The 23,012-nt window shown below is 41.0% G+C and overlaps 1 protein-coding gene across 6 annotated transcripts in view; it reads right to left on the bottom strand.

Annotated features, from left to right (window-relative positions):
* Positions 1 to 1,236: 1,236 nt before the first annotated feature.
* Positions 1,237 to 23,012, bottom strand: part of GPCPD1 (glycerophosphocholine phosphodiesterase 1) — a 46,265-nt gene continuing 24,489 nt past the window's right edge. For 3 of the 6 annotated variants that reach the window (XM_072140512.1, XM_072140507.1, XM_072140508.1), the window contains exons 8-21: positions 20,693 to 20,936; positions 19,298 to 19,378; positions 18,975 to 19,137; positions 17,347 to 17,479; positions 17,157 to 17,211; positions 15,527 to 15,619; positions 14,361 to 14,438; positions 14,089 to 14,128; positions 11,852 to 11,910; positions 10,716 to 10,781; positions 9,834 to 9,970; positions 9,176 to 9,311; positions 8,825 to 8,985; positions 1,237 to 3,923 (exon numbers count right to left, since the gene is read on the bottom strand). In XM_072140512.1, the coding sequence (XP_071996613.1) occupies positions 3,725 to 3,923; positions 8,825 to 8,985; positions 9,176 to 9,311; positions 9,834 to 9,970; positions 10,716 to 10,781; positions 11,852 to 11,910; positions 14,089 to 14,128; positions 14,361 to 14,438; positions 15,527 to 15,619; positions 17,157 to 17,211; positions 17,347 to 17,479; positions 18,975 to 19,137; positions 19,298 to 19,378; positions 20,693 to 20,936 (1,645 nt within the window). In that variant the 3' untranslated portion in view covers positions 1,237 to 3,724. Of the gene's footprint in view, positions 3,924 to 7,788; positions 7,826 to 7,861; positions 8,013 to 8,824; positions 8,986 to 9,175; positions 9,312 to 9,833; positions 9,971 to 10,715; positions 10,782 to 11,851; positions 11,911 to 14,088; positions 14,129 to 14,360; positions 14,439 to 15,526; positions 15,620 to 17,156; positions 17,212 to 17,346; positions 17,480 to 18,974; positions 19,138 to 19,297; positions 19,379 to 20,692; positions 20,937 to 23,012 lie in introns of all 6 variants that reach the window. The other 3 variants (XM_072140509.1, XM_072140511.1, XM_072140510.1) reach the window with 3 other exon arrangements.

Here is a 23,012-nt window from a genome sequence, read left to right as displayed (position 1 = left end):
CATTGTTGTATAGTTACTTCAGATTTTGTTATTTTACATAAATATGTCAAGTCTATTTGACCCGTGGGCGTATTAGTGTCCCAAATGGCTCTTCGGAGTCTTTCACACTGCCATTGTCGTGTCATGTTTCACAGACCAACAAAAGTGTCCAGGATTGGACTCAGAGCATCCGACTGATAGATGATGCAAGGAATCCCTGCTTCGCCTCAAAACATCAGTGGTGAAGTCTGCTGCTACTGTTGCACCAGGAAACAGGGTCTTCTCCATCATATAATGCTATCATGCAGGGAATCCCATCCTGGACACTACACAGTTCATGATTCACAGGCTGACCACAGTAGTTTGTGGCAGCCCCAACATGGAATGTGTATTTTTATACACATATCTTTTAAAAACTAAGAACATTTCATGTCCCTTTCCAATTTTAATAAAGGTTAATCCTTAGACAACAGAGATGCTTAGGGCCTGCTGCGTACAGCTACATGCAACTGTTATCAGAGACATCTTTGAAATATCTAAAACTTTCATGTTTGGCCACAGCACCTAAAAGATTGACACCATCATGCACGGAGAGGGCTCAGATATGGGAATCTATGGGGAATGGAAGGTGAATAAAATTCAGAGTCTTCCATGTTCCGTTTCCCATTACCATTGTAAAAGCAATGCAAATGGCATGTGTGACCGCACCCTCAGGAATTATTATTATTAATGTAGTAAAGGCACATGCGCAAATTACGTAAAAGATTTACAGAATTTAAATGTGGCAAAATGGCAGCATAATACAGTAGCATTGTAGTGTATAGGATTTATAACAACCCATACATACATTTGTAAAAATCCTTTTGGTCAGCAGAAATAACGGAGGCTGTGTTCACATTGAGTTCTGAAAAACTGAGAAGAGATTTGCACAATTACATAATGTTAACATTTGCGTTTAGAAAATCCAAAATGAAGATGCTGTTAACAGCAAAGTAATTGGGCAAATCTCTCCTCTGGGTTTTGAAACACAATACAACAACTAAACGTGAAAAAAGTGTGGACGCTGCCTCATTGCTGCAGAAATCTTTGTAATACAATGCAAAACCTCAGAATTAAAGGCATCAGTAATGCATCAAGCACATGCGTTAACAGATTCAGAACGTACTCCCTCTAGCACAGATAAGACGCTCTATATAACAGCTCTGACCAAACGTTTTCTTTTTGCAGGGTTATCTGGTGTAATAAAAGCAAATGAAACCGAGTGAAAATCCTTTATTAAATAGAAAGTAAACACTACAATGACAAAACCTACAATGCAGAAGAGAAAAACCAGCAACCATGCGGACACACACTCACACGTAGGGATAATGAAATAAATAACAGGGAGCTGGCATATGCATATCCCCAATGCAAACAGATGTCAGGAGGTGCAGCGAGCACCTGACTGGGTTGTCACAAACACCACATCACTCCTGAGCGACTGTCATCAACTGGTTGTCCCGGAATGTGGGAGCACATGGATTTCATTGGTCAAGTAAGCAAGTGTAGACACGTGTGGAGGCATTATTAATTATCAGGGTTAAAGCACCCAAAGCTGGGTTTACCACCCAAAAGAGAGGTCACTTGTCACCTGGGAGATGGCTGTGACTCCCCCTCCACAAAGTTTCTTATTGGTAAGAACGCACTCCCCTCTAAGACTTATGTGGAAGCTCAAAAATGGATTTTAAAGCAGCTTATACATTGTAGTGTCTTTGTCAATTCATGTCTGTATCCTTGTGTTACCGATTCGGGCTAAGGTTTTGCCAGGATTATTGGCACTTTGTGTATTGGCAATTAAAAGATTGGCATTTTAAAACGTTGATGTAATTGCATTAACAAAGTTGTTTAAGTAGAGTTCTGTGCACACTGGCTTCAGTGATTACTGGAGCTACAGTGGGCGTTTCACTTATTTAATGGACAATGGATTCAATAGACAAAAGGGTTTTGCAACAAATGGAACCCATATCCCATCCACAGAGGAGGCCGGGGTACCGCTATTTGGATGAAGCAGTAATTGCAAATACATACTGCTTCCTGGGACCCCATCATCATCTTTAGTGGGGGGGGGGGGGGGGGGGGGGTGTCCAGGTGTCCAAGCATTGAGACCTCCAAGGCAAGAGGCACATGACCGTGGTACGTCCATGAATCATGGATCAACCCCAGTGCAGAGGACAGGACTCTGTGCATCACGTTTCTCCAGCCTCAAGCTCTATCCTTCAAATTTAATTTGTGACCCAACCCCTTTAAGAGAACAAAAGAAACCTGGCAGGACCGACTTCCCTGCCAATGTAACTTCTGTAAAGTTGGAGCTTTGTGAACTGCAATTCTTACATACTCTGCTGCTTACATTCCCCCCAGTACACATACCGGGTGTGGGGTATTTGGTAATAGAGAATAGTCCTTTTTATGCACAAAAGGCACACATAGACATGAGTGCACTGTAAAGGTGTAGACATAGAGACTGATCAGTAACAGCAGGGGATATAGGCTGTATAGATGGATGTGGCCGGATTGTGATGTGAAGTGAGATTCCTACATCACTACTATCAAACGCGTCAGCTGAGTCTGTCCTATAGGCAGTACACATGTCGTGTTACATGTTCAGACTGGATGCTAAACATGGGTCATTCAATCCATTAACAGAGGCTTGTGCTATAGGCAAAGCTACATTCCAGAGCTGCAGTAATAGTACAGAAGATCTGCATTGGATGGCGGGCATGCTTGGCGTTCACAGGACAATGATTAGATCTTGTACATTATTTCTTATATGGACAATCTGCTAACAAACAAGTATATACATCTATGCATACAGTACAGGTTGGCTTGTGTAAAAATGTTTAGGCACCATAATTCACTTCCGTGTTCGCAGTTAAAATCAGCAGGAAGAACAAGCATATTTTTCTTTTTAGTTAAATAATCTTAACTACTCTCTGCCCCTTTACCCCTTTTTATGTTAAAAACATCCTATAATAATATTCATGCTGCATATAACTTATCTGCTATGGGTACGTACAGAGGGGGTTCGAAGTTTTCTAACGTCATTACAATAAAAGAACAACAACGAAAAATTGGAGCAGTAAATGCACTGCCTTATCTTACTAAATGCCTTATGAACAGCTAAGACCTACTGTAATCTGCTCATCAGGCCTAGCAGAATACCAGCAGGCACACACATAGGACGAAAAAAAAAAAAAAAATCAAAATGCATCTCTACAATTAGGATACAATAGCTTGGTGACAATGATACCATATTTTGGTTTTAAAAAAAAACATTGAACATAATGCGGTGATACATCTGTATTGTACCGCTGCATTGAGCTGTGCAAATGTCTGCAACTGAGGTAATCCATTCATGGCCAGAAATACGTATGAATACAGTACAGGGATTTGTGTGCACGCTGAATACAGACGTGCAGATTGTGAATATTGCACTTGAAGAAAAAAAATAAAAAGCCTTCTCTGTTGAGGTACTATGGTTACATGTAGTGCGGTCACACTAGATACCTACAGAGAACCTCATGAACGGTGCATTGCTTGCAACAATGACAGGTCTTACATTGGAATGACTAGTTCTGGCCATTAAAAAAAAAAACACACACACACACAGTAAATGGGGAGGGATGTGTTTTGGAACAACCAAATGGCTTTGCTATTGCTAGAACAAGATGACGCAGCCCTGAGATGCTAAGTGAGTACATGTGGGAGCTTAGACTGTCTGGTGGTTAGCCACACCATTGCTTTCCGTGTGCATGTCGTTGGTTGTACAGTCCGTCCCGTTACAGATGTAGTTGTTAACCACCGGGCAGAGGCAGCTCCGGAGCATTTCAGCAGGCAGCTCCTTCTTAAGACGCTCCATTTGTTCAACTTTGAATATGTTCGGTTGTTCTGGGTTCCAGTCGTAGATTCTGTGAAGGAAAAAAAAAAAAGACAAAAACAAACATTTGGATTAATAGAGAATGTGGATGTATCAGTCAGTGATATGTCATGGATTGCCATGCAGATGGGAAAGTGTCTACAGTACAAACCCAATCCTTCTTTAGGAGAAAAAAAAAGTTCAGATAAGGGTATGTTCACATCTGGTTTTCTATGCAGATATCACAGGGTAGAAAATCCATCTTAAACATATCCAGTACAAGGCTTGCCATACTATAGTAGTAAGTCACCAGATTTACCCACTAAACTAGCACCCCCCTCAGGCAGGGAATTAAATGTCCTTTCTAGAATTCCCTCTTTTCATGAAATCAAAGCCATTTCCCTATAAAAAGCAGCCTCTAAACTTGACTCATCTTACCCAAAATATGACACCTCTCTGCTCATTTTCTCCAGACTTTCAAGGAGATTTTTTGTATTCATATACTAAAACTCTAAGGAGGAGCCATCAATCGTGTCTATAAACCTGAGTGACTGCTTTTAATAGGTAAACTGAATAAGATTATACGTAAAAGAGGGAATACTTGAAAGGACATTTCATACCGTACCTGCTGGGGCTGCAAGTTTAATGGGGTAAAATCTGGAGCCGGGTTCTCTATAAGGCCAATGGCTTATGTACGGCTACTGAAAGTGATTAAACAGCGGTATATCAGTGATATACATTGGGGAATACTCCCCATATTTACATGTGATATAAGGCTAAAACAAGATGTGAGCAGAGTCCTGCAGGTCAGACTAACATCAATCACTGAATGGCACAGTCCTTTCCCAATAAAAGGAATTGCAATCTTTGGCTACATTCACATTAACGTGTGCACGGCAGGCACGTCGGCACCGGGGGGAGATAAGGAGTGGGGTGGCGCTGCTCACCTCCACCCCTCTCCATAGAGGAATCGCACAGCGCTGTACTCTGGCGAAAGATAGGACATGTCTTATATTTCTCCTGGCTACGGAACGGTGCGGCACCGTGCGCCCATTGCAGTTTAAGGGGGACAGATATAAGCCCCCCATACAAGTGTGTGAATGAAGCCTTAGACCAGATTCGCATGTTGTCGCTTGCTTACAGTACAAACACGCCAGCATGCAGGTGGGTAGGTAGGTGCGTGCAGCTTTTCCTTATTGTAGGCCACGTGGTTGGTTTTGCATTGTCATCATGGTCCTTAGACAAGTAATTAATAACAGAGGTAATAACATCCTGAGCCCGATGGACTACATCCATGTGTCTCTCTAGTGACCATGTACATAATATAACAGTAATAATAGACCGCTCACACCACAGGGAAAGCAAAGCAGGAGAAACGCTACGGCTAAAGCAGGACAGAACATCGCTCTGTGTCTGTGTGACAAGCAAAAGCCAAAGAGAACTCGAGTTTGTAATTGTAAAGGACAACTACAAGATGGATCGGAGGCAGTTTGTGAACCAGTACTACTAAAAGTGGTTATCCACAACTTTATAGTACTAGGGCATTAATATCACATCAGAGGAGGTCTGACAACTACAGCTGACATCATAGCGACTCTAACCTGAACGGTACCAAGATACAAGCAGATCCAGTCACAGCCACTAAATACTGTATGGCGCTATGACTAGTCATGAAGAAGCCACAGTCCCATTTACTGATCGGTTGAGGTGCTAGACCTGTGTAGTCCTATTAAAGCAGAGGCTTCTCTACTTGATCCCATCATCAGATTTAGGCTTCTGCTACGATTTGCAGGTAGATTTATACTTTATATATCACTCATCAAATGTAACAGGAGATCAACAACAATCAGGGAGCTCCTTTGTGTAGTTGGTATGAGTGGGTAGCACTACAGCCTTGCAGCGCTGGGATCCTTGGTTCAAATCCCACCCTGGTCAACATCTGCAAAGAGTTTGTATGTTCTCTCTGTGTTTGCGTGGGTTTCCACCGGGTCCTCCGGTTTCCTCCCACACTCCAAAACATACCGTTAGGTTGAATAGATTTTGAGCCCCATGGGGACAGCGATCAATTTGGCAAGCTTTGTGCAGTGCTGCGTAATATGTAGGCGCTATATAAAATAAAGAATTATTATTATGGTAGAAGGTACTGATTTGCAGGAAAACCAAATGTCCACTGGTGGCATCAACTGTGTAGTATTGGGCTGTGGCTCCCAATATCAGATTGAAAGGTGGGGGTGCCAGGTGTGAAAGAGGTTGTCCCAAGTACTTAAGGTTGTGCCCTATGCACATGACAGGGGATAACTAGCTGATCTGTCTATGGGAACCATCTTTGTCACTCCCATTGAACTGAATGGTGTGCTGGGGGCCCCAGTAGTAGGCCCCTCCTCAATTAGCTAGTTATCACTTCATTGTCAGACTGTAAGCTCTTGCGAGCAGGGCCCTCCAGCGCTACAGAATATGATGGCGCTATATAAAGATTATTATTATTGTTATTATCATTACATATCCTGTGTATAGGGCATAACTTAGACACTTGGGATCACTCCTGCAAGACCTCAATCTGATACTGATGACTTGCCCTGAGGAAAACATCTTAGTACGGGTCATGTGATTCTTGTTGGCAGAACATTTCTCCTTGTGTAAACAGGGAACACGCTCTGGATAACAACTAGTTGTAAATATGACACAAAGTAACCTGTGTGAGAGGACGCTTAATCTTCATATGTACCATTCACCATCATGATAAACCAGAGACACTCTCAGATCCAGGCACTGACTGTGGTAATCTTCTTCTATAGGATTTTCAAAGGAAGGAGGCCACTGATAACATCATGCTAATGAGTTGTGGCCCTGGGGTTGTTACTAGAGTTCCCCTGCACTGTGGCTTCACAACCTGTTACAGTGTCTCCCCCTCCTCTGTTCCCTCAGCACTTTCTCTTTCCATCTACCTGGTACACTGAAGCTGAGAAAGTTTCAGCCCACAGTGGGAGGGGGAAATTGCTCTGGCACAGTATAACGGTCCATGAAGCTACAACACCAGGGGGATCCCTTAAGGGTCATTGGCATAATTGATGTTAAAAGGAAGGAGGCCATGAATAACAAATATAAGAAGATTACCACAGTCACGGTGCCTGGATCTATGAGTAAGTGCCCCTGGTTTATCATAATTTCATGGTAGATTTCCTTTACATCCGGTCAGCTCAGGGTAGTCAACATAACACAAGTCAGAAACCTACTGCGATTGTGTCACATGAAGTCGCATTGGATTCTTAACAAATAGAAATACAGTCATACAATGTTTTGCGAGCCACTTATACATCAATACTTGACAATAGACGCATGCTACAGAAGCAACACAAAGGGAAATCATATGGTCACCAGCTCAAGTTATTATATAACTGCTTGCACCTTGTTGTCACTAAACTGTACTGTATGTTGTTCTCTGAAAGGGAATATCTGATATAGGACGGAAATATGCAAGTCTCTATCCAATCAATCTGGAATTTCTTTTTTAGATAATTACGGAAATTTGGTTTTATGTAAAAGCAAAAACATTCCCGATGTCACATTGTAGCCACATAGCGCTAATACAGAAGCAATGTTTTCTGGCCATGGAGTCAATACATGCAGTACAGTCATGGTCCTGCAGTATGGTATAGTACGGCTGATCCTTAGAGCATGACCTAGTTTGGAAGACCATCAATATTTGAATTGCCCATTGTACGCCATTTCCAGATGTATAACCGGAGGACCGTAATCATATACAAGATTAGGGTATGGAGTAGGACACTTGTAAATGTAATCACTTTACAAAGATTTGGTGTTTAGCAGAATACAGTTATCAATAACTTGTTCTGTAGGGAGAAAGCCAAAGCAGCCATGCCTCCAGTCACAGTGCAAGAGCTGAAAAAGCCTACAACCTCACAGCCCCTACAAGACGCTCAATTCTGCTGAAGTCTGTAAGAAAGTAAAAATAATAGACAAAATACTCACATCACACCATGACATTGCCATTGTTTGTGCTCAATACCGTACTAAGACCTCATGCGCACGGCCGGGTGAGCATACAGCCGGGTGCTGGAGAGAGGAGGGGTGAGCGCTCCTTATCCCTCCCCTCTTCCTTGAAAGCTGAGCAGCTGGCTCCCTAATATGGCAAAATATGGGACATGTCAAATATTTTTCAGTGCTCTTTCACGGTCTCGGGGACCGTGATCCGGCAGCAAACTATGCGGTCACATCACGGTCCGATGACATGAGATGATATGCCAGCTACAGAAACCGATAAAGCCATGTTCACATCACATTTATGGACTCTGCTCTATGCTGAATGAAATCTATAACATTCGTCCATGCATTTTATTTTAGATTTAATGGATTTTTAATGTAAGTATTTGACCCAAATTTCACATGTGTGTTGGGAGCATTCCCAGCACACATTTTACGTGTGATGTCAATCCAGACTAAAAATCTGTCAAAGCATGTAACACCAGTCAATGGACTAATCCGGTGATTACAATGTATCCACAATCACAAGTTTTCCCTATTCTCATGAATAGTGCACCCCCCCCCCCCCCCCCATCATCCTGTAGATATATATCTTGCATATACACCAGAATACCCTGAACGCTGAAACCCCTACTGCTATGTGACCTGTATATACACTGCTTATCTGTTAAGGGGCACAAAGGTTCCCATTTTGTTATAGTTGTCTCGGAAGTAAGATAACACCATGTATTTTGTGAGTGAAATTGCCAACAGAAATTAGATTATGGATGCATATAAAAGTTATACATCAGTAATAGTCCTTTGATATTACTAGAAATAGAGGTCATATCTGGAAAATGTCCTTTCGTTCGGGATCCATTATCCTTCTAGTCATAACCTGATGACACATTTGCTACTTATTTTAGACTTCATGGCACGGTATATTACTCCATCATGTGTTATATCTATTACCTGTCATAGATTAGTCCATCAATGCCGTATTCTCTCATAAGCCTCCGATTCTCAGGATCATTGGTATCATCGCCCCAGCAAAACATAACTAAGCCCTTAGCCTTGGCTTCTCGAATATAATGTGGATTTTTCAGCAGATCTTCTGTGTGAACATTTATTCCCTTCATTTTAAAAAATAAATAAATAAAAAAATAATTAAATTACTTCTTATGCTTTGTAATTGTGAAAGAAAATGCACGAAAGATGAGAAAGTTGCAAAAAACAAAACCTATATTCAGCATGCGCAGGTCGTATTCTTTGAACTGCTATTCTGTGTATAATCCATGTAAATTTAGCGCATATAAAACTTACCAAGATGTTTTCAAACTGAGCAAAACTGATTGCAAAAGGAGTGGATCGAGACCGGAGATCCATCAGCTCTGGATAGATTTCAGAATGTCCTTGTGTCAGGAAAAGTATAGGATATTTGTTTTGTTTCCGTCGAACCCTGGGAGGAAATAAACACTTATAAGAAAACTAAGCATTTCAACAAGAACTACAAGAGGCCAACATCACATCAATTGGGATTTTGCCTAGGAACACTTTTGGTAGGTACCTCTCATTGCAAACTGAGAATGAACCACTAAGTCCAATATTTGGGAAAAGGTCTGTTCTTTTTGCACAATCTGGCCCTTGTTAATGCTACGTAGATGTGTGTACACATTACCTGGTTTCAATACATCAACTTCAAGAACGGATTGGTAAATATTGTATAGAAATTGAACATTCTCTATCTATATTATATCATAGTGTCATAATACCATTTATTATGGACCTGTAGCAGGTTTATCATCTATTATGACCAAGTCACTGAGTGTTGTGATTATGATCATCAGAGGAGAACATTTATAGAATGGTGATGGATAAAGATAGATTGATAGAACAACACACAGTACAGCAGCACACAAAGAACATATCTATGAGCTTGCTTAATGTTATTACCAGGTAAGCATACAGTATTCCAACTTACATTGTGCAAATATCTGCATCAAATGCAGAGAACACAATCCGTCGATTACCAGCATTTTCCAAGACGGTTTTCAAAATAATATCCAGAAAGATGTTCATGTCGAAGTAACTTGACAAATTTCCATCCCATTTGCCAGACTACAAAAGGGGAAAAAAAAGGGTAAGAAAGCAAATTATAGTAGTGAGAGCTTTAAGAGTTTCCTTTATCCAGAACAGATGACCTTTCAGTATTGGCGCAGCGTTCACACGAAGCGTTGCGTTTTTAAAGCATTCAAAAGGCTTCAACCTTGATCATACGCTGAGGTTACATTGCTTTTCCATTGCATTTGCTAAAAAGCAATGTAACCTCAGCATGTTATCATGAAAACTCAGCCTTTAGAATGTGTCAAAAATGCAGCAAAAAGGTGACAACGCATTGTGTTAATGCTTCCCTTAGCTAACAATTAGTTGTGTTTTCGCAAATCCACTTTAACCCTCTTAGGTCTGAGCTTAAATGCTTTTGTGGACACTGAAGAAAAAAAATCAGGAGGATTTAATCTTCCCATATTATCCATACATGGCTTTGGCTACTAAAGTGTCATCAAAAACCCAAAATAATGCAGATCCTGGCCATTTCATGGGTAGTGACACTCCTCTGATCCTCTGTAACCAAGACTACAGGGCATTATGCGTTTCTGCAGTTGTGGGCATGCGTTCGGTCCGAATTTTGGGGCAGACCCTTAATAGCTTTTGTGGGGCTTTTACACATCCTTGTTGAATAGCGGTCAGCAAATAAGTCAATCAAAAAGCCACTTTATTCAGCCTGAGCAATGGGAGACTGACGGCTACAAATTGCACAAATGAATAAAAAAATATTCAGTGTAAAAAAACTGTTTTCACCTACCTTTTCTTGACAAATCCACTTAATTTCAATATTGAACCCAACATCTTCCGGTACAGATTCAAGTGCCTACAAAGCAGAGGAATTGTATATACCACTGAATCAAACTTCAGCATAAACGGAGATTCACATAAAACTTTATTACATTTTCCCAGATGATCCCGATAACAAAAGTCAAGTACTTGGTGCTTGTTGGACTGTTACTGTGACTTTACAGTTTTCTCCGTATAATGATGGATTGGAAAGTGGAAATCATTAATTGTACATTAGGGGATCCCAAACCACTGAGTCACACAGATCAGCTGATATTAGAGAGTACAGAGCTAGGAGCAGATGGCTCGGTACACTGTACGGGGGGTGAGCTTAGCTCGAGATCATTAAATAGGAACCGGGCTTAAATAATGCAATCAGGCCACTACAAAGTGAACATTGAGCGTGCAGGCTTAGAAGTAATTATTTTTACACGCTGAGGGGTCCCATGTGGCGTTTACATTGCGTTTTAAAACAATACAACATCTAAGGAGAGGGGATATGCCCAATTACATAGCCGTTAACATTTGCATTTACAAAACACATTGCCAACGCATGCATTATAACGTTAACATTTATGCCTTGCAGACGCAATGTTAACTGAATACTAACGTTATGTAAGCGCCTTGGGTTTTGTAAATGCAAGTGTTAACGGCAGTGTGATTCGGGAAATCTTCTCTCCTCAGCGGTTTTGCATTTCAAATTGCAATGTAAACTCCACGTGTGAACACAGCCTCAAATAATGACCTATCCTAAGGCTGGATTCACATTAGTCATTGATCACAGCCCATGAAAAGTGCCGTGCTATGGACAGATTAGTCTGCTGTGGAGTGACCTCTGAGCACAACATGATGAATGGAGATCTTGTCCCCGCCGCCCCATATGTAGCAGAGCCGACACTGTACTTTTGGCTCTGCTGCATATTGTGGAAACAAGAACTCTGTGCATCATAGATCAATATTATGCACAGAGTTTAATTGCCAGCAGAGAGATCAGTACAACTTTTTTAAGCCCCACGATCAGTGTACAAATTGGCAAGTCTTGCTCAATTTTTATTTGGAAGAGCCAACCTTAAAACAAAGCTAATCAACAGGAAAGATCATCTTTACCGTGTGAAGGGAAGGAAACGGTTGATTATCGGACACAGAGCATTCATCATCAGTGGCATCTGCAGACATCAAAAAGTCAAAGAAAAAGGTCACAAAAACAGTTTTAAGCTACAGTGAACAAAAAAAATAAATTTTTTTTAGCAGGGCACTGAAAGGAAGAACTATAGGGAAAAATTATTAGAAGTGTCAGAGCAAAACTGTTCTAGTTGCTCATGGCATTGGTTCTGATTGGTTGCCAGGAGCAACTAGAACAGTTCTGCCCTCAGCCATTTCTGATAAATCTCTGTGTTGAAGCAAAATGGTGAATATGATGGACGACACACAGTACTTTAGCCTGAGCTTTCTCTGAGCTTTAATTAAGTATTGATAGTACTAAAAAGATGACAACAAAATAAATAAAATTCACCAACAAAATTCCATAATGAAAACCATTACAAAATCTAAGGCTGCATGCACACATTGGCGCATGGGAGAGGGGGGGGGGGGTTTAAGCGCTTCTCGTCCCTGCCCCTCTCCATAGAGATACATGGCACCATAATACGAGGAACGATACAACACATCCTATCTTCTCCCCGTGTACAGAAACCGTACCGCTCTGTGCGGCCATTACTGCCTATTGGGGAAGTATATACAGCCGCAAGCTTGTGTCCCCCAACAGCTATACGTCCCCCAGCGGTCGTGTGAATGTAGCCTTATTAAAACAGGTCACTTGTAAACAGTAGCAATGTGTATGTATGGCACATGACTGGCTGCAGAGATAAAAAACATATGTGGCATCCAAAAGGAGCCATGGAACATGTAGAGGGAACCTATCAGCAGAACTAAACCTAATAGACTGCCTAAAGTATGCCGTCTAGCAACTTTACACCAACCAAATGTAAATTGCTTGTATAAAGTCACAGGGAGAGCTTGAGATCCTGAGTTTAGCATCAACGTCAAGATCTCATTGCTTCAAGATGCCCACTCTGCTAAAATAGATACCCCTGCATCTATGGATATTAGTAACCAAATTTTCTGAAGTCTGGTGCATGATATCAATAGAGAGGTGTAGTGGAGAAGGTGTTATGGGGGTGGAGAGCTTAGCATTGAAGTCAAGCTCTCTCTCTCACGACTTTATACAGCTATCATACTTTGCACTTTAAAGCTAATTTTCCGGATGATGCACCATTAAAAGAAACCTAAAAGTTCCTTTTAAAAGTTGTGAAGATACAATTTCTTAACTCAACACATTCTTCCAATCCTTGCTAAAAATCTTGACCATCCGCTTTAAACAGGGCAAGTTTACCCTTCAGCATCTGAGATAGTGGTTTGCATATAGGATTTTTTTAATTATTTGATAGCTGAAGAGGTAAACCCGCATTTCTTGTAGGTGTAGTTGGACTTTCCGTGACCAGGTAACAGGTTGAACTAGATGCACAGTCTATATTCAACATTCCTTTGTGTGTCATACGCCTACAAAAAGGGACACTTGGATTCAACCAAATGCTTCTTCATAACACTGAGGGTGTTGACTCCTATAGCTGCCGCCTTGCCAATTGCCAGGTAATGCTACCTATTTTCTACATCTTCACATAGCTGAACTTGTGCCAAATCACAGCGACTGCTTGCTGGTCATGACCAACAGGTCATGTATGTCATTGTTTAGTTCAGAATTGATGGAGGCAATGCTGCCATTACTTGCACCAAAATTATCAAATCTCATATGATGAAAGGTTTTATATCTGGAGAAGTTTTTCTAAAATGTTCACAAAACTAATAAAATTAGATTTAAAGAAAAAATATTGTTGTCACAACACAACATACAAATGGCTCTTTTTCTAGGCTCTGTTAAAGGGGTTGTCCAAGGTTTGAAATACATTGATTGGTAGAAGTTGGTATTGCAACTAAGCTCCATTCATCTCTGTACAGCTGTGCTGCAATACCAGCACTAACCAAAGTCAGATGTGGCCCATTTTTTAAGGAAAAAAGAAGCTATGTCTTTAAAACCTGGGGTTGTGGAACCTAGGTACTTTTTTCCATGAACAGCGCCACACACCTGACCATGGTGTGTGCCAGAATTGCAGCTTGGCTGTTCAGAGATAATTGGGGCTTATTTGCAATACCATGTACTATCCAATGTAGGGAGAGAAGTGGTTTTTCACATCCGGACAACCTATTTAAAAGACATGTCCTATGACACGTGTGAAAATGCATGATAAATGTGAGCCAATATGTTCCATCCCAGAATTTTTCCGTACCAGAATGATCTTGTAACTTTAGCGCAGCGACGTGAGCCAGCTGGAAAAAAAACAAAAAGACCAGTGTGAACTTGTGTGAAAAGGTTTCTGAAACAACACAATGCAGCTGTTTGTTTGGCAGAGAAAACCTTCTTGTAATAAGCAGCGATTAGAACACACAGATTGCCAAAACACGGAATAAGACGCAAGCAGCACGCGACCCCCCCCCCCCCCCATCACCACGGACAGCAGGAGGTGATTACAAAACAAAGAATTAAAAAGTGGAAAATTACCTTTAATAGCTGAAGCTGGTCATAGGAAAGCTCCTTCACAGGAATCTCAAATAGCTCCACAGAAGCAGCATTAGCTTTCTGTAATAAAAGAAATGCATCAGAATGAATCAGAAACATTATTATATGATAAACATTCACTTTCACTCTTCATCCTGGACAGCACACAAATCATTTTTTTCTGCCTGTGACACAGGCAGAAAAAAACTGGCTATTTTCATGTCTATACCCATGTCTATACCCTAAAGAGGACTATACCCTCTTTACTTATTTTTGTAAGTGGCATGGAAAACACATTTCAGAAAATTGTAGTTCAAATACTGCGCATTTACCCAGTAGGATCAGACTAGGATGATAGCATCTGCCATGTGACATCATGTGACCCCATGACACAATGGCAAACAGTAAGGGTACATCTATGGGAGAACTAAGGCCCCTTCCACATGAATGTATGATTTCTCTAGTATTTCAGTGCTATATGAATGCAGCACATATGCAACACTGATTTTAAAGGACATCCACCACCAGGATAGTAAACCATGCACACTGACATACCTGTGTGTTCCCCATCTGGTATGATCTGCCCTTCTTTTAGCTTCTTTTGCCCATGTTTTTAAGAATAAAAGGCTTTAAAAAGTATGCAAGTATCCATAACACCTATGGAGCCTGGAGCCCCTCAGGCTCATTTGTAGAATTTTAAAATTCTTTTTTGTTAAAACTGGGAATAAGAAGCTTAAAAGGAGAGCAGATCCTGTCAGAGGGAGCACACACCAGCATGTAAGTGTGCTTGGTAGATGTCCTTTAAACATTCCCATAGACTTCTATTCTGAAATGCAATACTGGAGAAAATAGGACCGGCTCTATATTTTTTTAATGTCTCGCTCACAGTATGTGGAAATGGATAGGTGTGTTGCCCATTAAAATGAATGTGGCCATATGCTACCCATATGAAAACGGTACGGTATGGGTGTCATACGGACATTTTCATACATCCTAGTGAAAGAGGCCTAAAAAGAATAAATAATAGAAATAGATATTTTGTCTTTTACTGCTTCACTGTGTATTTACATGGCTAGGGGGGGAGGGGGGGGGGGACCCGCTAATAGGTTGCTCGCCAATAGGTAGCCCTTTTCTTGATTCTCAAATTTAACAAAGGGAAATAAATGTACCTTTTTCATAGATATACAGCATGTCAGATCATGGTAGATGACTGGAACAAGGTCCTTGGAAAGATGGACATCAAATTCAACAAAAGCAGCACCCTAGAGGGGAGAGAATACATTTTGTCTTGAAATGTAATAATGTGATACAAGTATAATGAAATAAAGGATTTTTTTAATGAATGCAGCAGCTCACTTCCATTACTGCATCACTACAATTATGATGTTGTCCAATACCGGAGACTGAAGGGGACGAAATTGATTACCATCTCCCACTATACAGATACGGATGATTCCTCCATGTGCAGTGGCCAAACTGAAGTACAAGGGCGGTTCAATAAATACCTGTGTTTGATGACAAAGGGTGTTCCTGAGGGAAGTTGGTGTTATCATCATGTGCTGCCATCTATCAAACGACAGCAAAACAAATTGCAGACTGATTGACTGGCTAGTTTGGATTTGGCAGCAATTTGAGTAAAGACGTATTTCGTGATTTTCGCTAAGATAGATAAAGAGCAGTATCGCTCGGTAATTCGCTTTTTGGTTTTGGGTGGAAAAAAATGTGAGGAGATAAAAGCAAAGTTGGGTGCTGTTTATAAGGACACTCTGCATCTATGACCACAGTTCGATATTGGTTCAACGAATTTAAAAGTGGGCGCACATCCATTTTTGATGAAGAGCGACCAGGACGCCCGGGAGACGATGTTACAGAGGAAATCATACAAAAAGCCCACGACATGATACTCGCTGATCGACAAACAATGGTATGTCGACACGGACGGCAATTAATATTTTACATAAGTTGGTGATGAAAAAATAGTCAGCCCGATGGGTGCCGCGATTGCTCACAGTGAACAACAAGCGGATGCGGCTGTTAGCTTCGAAGCAGTGTTTGGAGCAATTTAAGCGAGACCCAAAGGAGTTTTTGCGTCGAGTTGTCACCGTTACATCGGCCGGAAAGGTCATGGCGATGATTTTTTGGGATGCGAACGGCATCATCCTCATGGATTTTTTAGAAAAAAGAAGAACGATCACTGGACAATACTACAGTGAGTTATTGGACCGCTTCGACAAAAATTTGAAGGAGACACGGCCGCATTTGCCGAAAAAGAAGGAGCTTTTTCACTATAACGCACCAGCACATTCATCCGTAGCTGTTGCTGCCAAACTGCATGAATTGCGTTATGAATTGCTGCGAAACTCCCCGCCCACCACTCGATCTAGGTCCCTGCACCTTTTTCTTGTTCCCCAACATGAAGAAATGGCTCACGGGAAAAACATTTCGCTCAAACGATTAAGTCATCCCCGTATTTTGGAGAGTTTGACAAATCCTATTTTTTGGAGGGGTTGAAAAAAATGCCAGGAACGTTGGGAGAAGTGTATCTTTCTAAAAGGGGACTATGTTGAAGAAAAAAAATAAAAATAATTGAAAAAATGGTGTCTTCTAACACGGGTATTTATTCAATCGCCCTCGTACTGCATGCAGAGCCTGCACTAGGTTGTTGCAGTGGAAAGAGACAACTACTTTTATCTGTATTACGTAATAAGCAATGGCAGAATGTACAGAGCAGACAATCAGTGGGCACAAGCTCCTCCCGCGCTGACCAGATTAGATTCTGATAGACATGTAAAATCTTACATGGTTTGCAGCACTTTTTAACGAGGCCACAGTATTTTCTCGGATTTTCGCCATTCTATAAAACAAAAACACAGTTGATTAGAACTGCATCACAAAAGGCAGATTTAATGTGCTATAACTTGGTGACTTATACAAAGCAGACAATTCTACATACTAGACCACAGAGAAAACTCTATTGCACGACTCTTACTTGGCCGTTGTAGTAGAGTTGCCAGCACCTCTGTGTCCAACATCAAGTGGTGTCCGTGGCTTCCAGTACTTGCAGAAAGAGCTGCTCATATCACATGAAAAATTCACTATTGGCTGTATAATTAGATAGTCCACTGGAAATTTGAAAAGAAAATTACATTTTTTTTTACATCCTCAGACCTTTGTTTATAACTATCCTAATTTTCTGCTAATTAAAATATAACCCAGACACTAAAAGGTCTATGCAAGGCAGGTGGATTATACGTCCCAGCAATAGACAAAAACAGACGTCAGTCGACGGCTTTTATTAAGTAGTTAAAGCTATTTTAAGTAGTTCCAGACGTAGAATTCCAAGGTGTTCCTCATCCCTGAACAGGTTTTGTTATTTTCTTGGAACCTGCCTTTCAATTTATTTAACTTTATTAGAGGTTTCTGTAAATTGGCTGCAGAGGCTACTCTGGGCATGGAGTAGCCTCTGATCTACGAAGTTAGGCTACTCCATGCCCCAAGCCGCCTTACAGATCCACCTCCCTGTGCATCCCAGGCCACCTGTTAACATGGCGGTAAAAGGTAGATCTTTCTTAAAGGGAACCTGTCAGCAGAAATTGACCCAAATACCAGTACCAGTGTTGCCAAGCAGGTTAAATCGTGTTTCTTTCATGACTGTGGTGGCATCATCCATAAAATCTACTTTGAAGTGAGATGTAAATTGGTTGTATAAAGTCCTGGAGGCGGAGATTTCAACACTGAAGTCAAGCTCTCTCTTCCTCATAACGCCCCCTACACTGTAATTTCTGGCCCTGCATCCAGAGACATCACAAACCAGATCTCCTGATGTCCGAAGCATGATGTCAATCACAGAGGAGGAGGCTTTCAGAGCTCCCCAGCCTGACTTCAGTGTTGAACTCTCCTCCTCCTTGACTTTATACAACCAGTTGACAGCTCACTTCAAAGTTGATTTTCTGGTTGATACCACCACACTGGATCTTTAAATAAACAATAACTGGCAGTCATGCTGTTTGACAATACACGGGTAGTGGATTATTAGGCCAATTGCTGATAACTGGTTCCCTTAAAAATGAAAGTTTTCAGAATTTTATAAGATTTTAAAAAATAAATAAATAAAGTTCAAGTCATTATATATAATAAAAATGTCCAACAATAGGCTGACACTCTTTGCAACAATTTTCTCATTTAAATTACAGACATCAATACACAAGAAGAGAACACCATCATTGCATCACTACTGACAATGGATGATGATCCCCTTCCCTGGACAGAGCAGGTCTACAAAACTCTCAAGACTTCAATGAGTCGTCACCAGACTATTGCAGCAGATTTATTGTATGGATTTATAACTCATGGAGAAATTTCAGCTGTGAAATTATTCCTGCCCTTTGCACTAGTTGGCACGCTACACAACGAGCTGTTGCTTCCCTCGGAATAGTAATTATGTCAGACTGTAAAACTGAGTAGGCTTGGGATTTATTTTGATCATCTCCGTGTAGGTTGGATGGTGTGAAAATTTTATCTTTATATTTCCCACGGAAAAGATGGGCCAAGGTAAAAAAAAAATTAAAAAAAAACACACAATCTGAATCATAAACAAAAACGAAACCAAAAACTTACCTCTAACTTTCCCCAAAGTTTGCCTGGCATTTCTACTCATGATAGGGAGTGTGATAAGGCCATTGCTTTTCCCCGTCTCCATGAGGGTTGACGACAATAGACAGGCTGTACCCACATGACCAGGGAGGGCATCACCTTGCACCACGGGCTCACTCAGGTCTTCCTGCGGCAACACAAACAAATTAATGTAATGATCTATAATGATATGAATGTGGTGCAGTTAACAAAAAAGAAATATAAAATTATTCAATTGTTCTTTTTATTTCTCATGCATTTCCCAAGAAAGTTGTCCTTTATTGAGGGCATCCAGCTTTAAAGCGTACCTCTGGTGTAAAAGAACGCCACGTGCAGTATTTCAAGTCTCCAAAGCACGGCCGCTTGGGCTCTAAAGTGCCCCCTTCCTCCTAATGGTATATAGAAACAAGAGGCAGATTAATTGCAGAAAGATATTTGCCGCAAAAACCAGTCCCATTCATCTGAATCAGTGTTTTGGGTCAAGTGCATGGATTTCTTCAAACTCCATTCAGATGAATAGAACCGTCACAGACATTTCTGCAACCAATATGCCAGATGTGACTATACCATTGTTTCCCCATCATGAAGCCCTCACTTCCTGCCATGGATACAGTTTCTAAAAACCTCATGGTGCTTACTCATCTTGTCCACTTGTATCTCATCTACTGTCCTACAGCACTGTGGTCAAATCCCTCTCATATACTAGATTGACTGCCTTCTTAAAGGGGTTGCCCCAAGGTTTCAAATTATCCCCTAGACATGGGGAATGATCCTGGACAGGGCGATTATGACGGTACGACTACTGGGATCCCCAGCAATCCGGGGAAAGGGTGTTCCATTCTCACAAACTGAAAGGGAGATTGCTGAGCAAAGCGCTCACATTACTCTGGCACTCTCTTTCACTGACTTTATGAGTGTCAGTGATACCCCAGCGTTGCGCTCTGCAAATTCCAACTTACCATACTACTAAATGGAGTGCTGTTCTGTCTATTAACAACAGGACCATCTTCTCAAGATTGCTCAAGGTTCCAGCAGTCACTGCCTCACTGATCACCTTGTTATCGCCTATTCTGTGGGACAACCCCTTTAAATCAGTACCAAGGCAGCAGTAATCACAGGACTTGGGTTGAGAGTTCCCCTGTAGACAGCTTGTAATTCTATAACACGGTTAGACTGTTCAAGTACCAACATGGAGAAGGTTACTGGCTGAAACAATTCTAGTCTCCTCCTGCTTCCTTTTCCCCATATTGAAATGATTACAGTATGGCTGCTTTTTAATTGCAAACTTAACATTAAAATTGAATTAGTATATTGGGACTGAAACCCCTTTGGATAGAAGAGTGGAGCCAGATTTCAAATATAACATTTAAAGAGGAGCAGTCACCAGTACAGCAATAATTACACTGTGACTTGGTCAAATTGTATTTGTTATACAGGCTCGAAAATGTTCTGAACAACCAGCTGGGACTGGGAAATAATCTGCCCACTTATGTGTGGAGTTCTGTAATAAAGAAACCAATGTAACAAGTTAAATCTTATTGCCCACATGCCAGTTCGGTCTGAGAATCTCACTCCATCCTCTGGAAAGCGCTTAGACCAAGTTTCTCAGGCAGAACTCACCTTCAGGCTACAGTTAAACATTCATTGTGATGCAATCGAGCCACCAGCTCAACTGTGTAAGGTGAAGCCACAGAAACACTCACTTCAAAAAAGTCAAAAAGTAGCTCCAAATTATCAGGCTCCATGGTGTGAATACTAAATTCAGTCCATCTGTCGGGCTGGAGTGCATAGCCACATTCTGGTTGCGAGTGTCGAGACACAAATTCAGCATTGCTTATTAATGAGATCTCAAATGTGCTCGCCATCTTTGGGAGGAGAACTGGGGATGGTTTATCAGACTCTTCATCTTCACCCTCTTCTTCAGGGCCTTCGAATGTTAACTTCACCCTGTCCGCACAAGATAGAAGGATATTAGTTGTAAAGCCTACAGAACCTTTGTATACACATAACTGACCCGGAAACATAATACAGGAGGATACTGTGCAACTCTTCATCTAAAACTCTTTCAAACTCTCTGCTCATGCAGTTATACTTCTCTCTTTAAAAAAAAAAAAAAAAAAAAAAAAAAAAATCACACATACACACAAAACACTGAGCTGTAGTTTCTAAGAAATCATTCCATGCACTGCTGTGTAACAAAAGCCCCTCTAAAATAAAATAAAACATTTAGGGGGCATAAGCGGCGGAACTGATAAGGGTTTTTATATTTAAACTTTAAAATTATTAATAACGTGGTATGTGTGAGTAATGTGGATCCATAACAAGCCAGGTGCAGCCATACACTGCCTACAAAACCAAATAAAAACTAAGCAAAATAAGAAAAAAAAATAGGAGTTCTGTTTATTTTCCTTTTTTTTTTGTAAAAAAAACTACCTGAACATTGGGCTGATTTACAAAGCACACCCTCAAGCAAGCCGGCATGCCCTCGACATTTATCTATACGCAGAACATCTAGGACACCAGAAAAGTATAAAATTTCATAACACACTTTCTTTTTAATTCCCATCGTTTAAATTGTTACATCCACCTCTGCATTTCATATATATATTTTTTTTTAAATAAAAATGAAGCAACTTCACAAAAAGTCTTACAGGGGTAACTCCAAGATTGCAGAATAAGTACCTGATTGATGGAATCTGACCACTAGGACCCCTACCAATCACGAGAAAGGGGACCCCAAGTTCACCACTTCAGTGAAGTGACAAACAGGTGTTGCTACTGCTCCCTTCAAAAGCTACAGGACCAGCAGCAATTACCAAATGGGAACCCACGTTCTCATGATATTGCCAGGAACCCGCTTGACCAGATGACCTATGCTGTAATTTTTGGCAAAGCCCCATTATTAATCAAAAACAGAGACAGGCCACAAATAAAGCTGTGTATAAAAGGGTCCCGAGGTCACATCACAACTTACCTGACCTACATTTGTAGGTTAACAAAAAGGGCGTTAGTAAGTAGCAGAGGACAGATGAAAGAGAACACCTGTAGGATCGCACTTTATTTGTGGTCTGTTACCGTAGGGACAAGTAACATGGCTAAAGAGCTGTAGACACACAGAGACGTTTGAAAAAGTTGCTTAATTTTATTATTTAACACAACACAATTGAAAAAAAAAAAAAGGTTGAGAATGTGGACACATTCTTTAAACATTGAAATTAAAATCCAGACTTTGGTGTAAGTCAACTGTACCCCAGAAAATCTTCCTCAACTGGGAGCCACAAAGATCAGGGAGGGGTCTCAGACTTCCACAACACTATGTTGTGATCTCTTCCTGTGTATAAATGGGTTCAGAAAAAAGGAAAAGAACACAGAGGTGTCGGGGAAGTTATCCAAGAGAACCCCAAAGATCTCTGTATCACCAGGTCCAGGGCAAGTAAGATTTTAAGAGGTAAGCCCAAGCAAAAAAAAAACCCAAACATTTAAATTAAATCAATAAACATATAAAATATGTAATAATTCTGTCGTGATTGGAATCTAGCACTACGACTTCTATTACATAAAGCTAAAATGTTTGCATCCAGTGTAGGGATTGGTATACTGGGGTGTGTAATGCTGTTTGTACAGGTAGTTGAGTGACCCTTCCCTTCTTACAGCAGAGACTCCAAACAGGAATCTCTTCATCAGCCACACAAGCCTATTGGCCAACAACACCGCCATTATTACACAGGGTTATGTGCTGCCAGGGAATGAGAAAGTTTTTTTCCCGGTTAACATCCTCTCGTGTCTATAGGTATTCACCTGACCATTTACAGCCATGTCTAGTTAGGGGAGTAAAGCTGCCCGACTGTCTGCTCTGCACCATATCAAGCAATATTTATGGGTTAGGTGGAGCTGCCTAAAGTTCTATTTGGACCAAATTTTGACTTTGTGGAGAGCGAGGATCCTGTTCTCTGTAATGGGAGGAGCAGGATGTTGAGCATGTCTCCTGCCACTCTAGTTGGAAACTGATAATCTGCACCATCC

Source organism: Engystomops pustulosus, chromosome 3 (assembly GCF_040894005.1).
Source record: "Engystomops pustulosus chromosome 3, aEngPut4.maternal, whole genome shotgun sequence".
NCBI classification, from domain to species: domain Eukaryota; kingdom Metazoa; phylum Chordata; class Amphibia; order Anura; family Leptodactylidae; genus Engystomops; species Engystomops pustulosus.
Note: the sequence above shows the minus strand (reverse complement) of the source record. Positions and strands in the feature narration are given on the sequence as shown.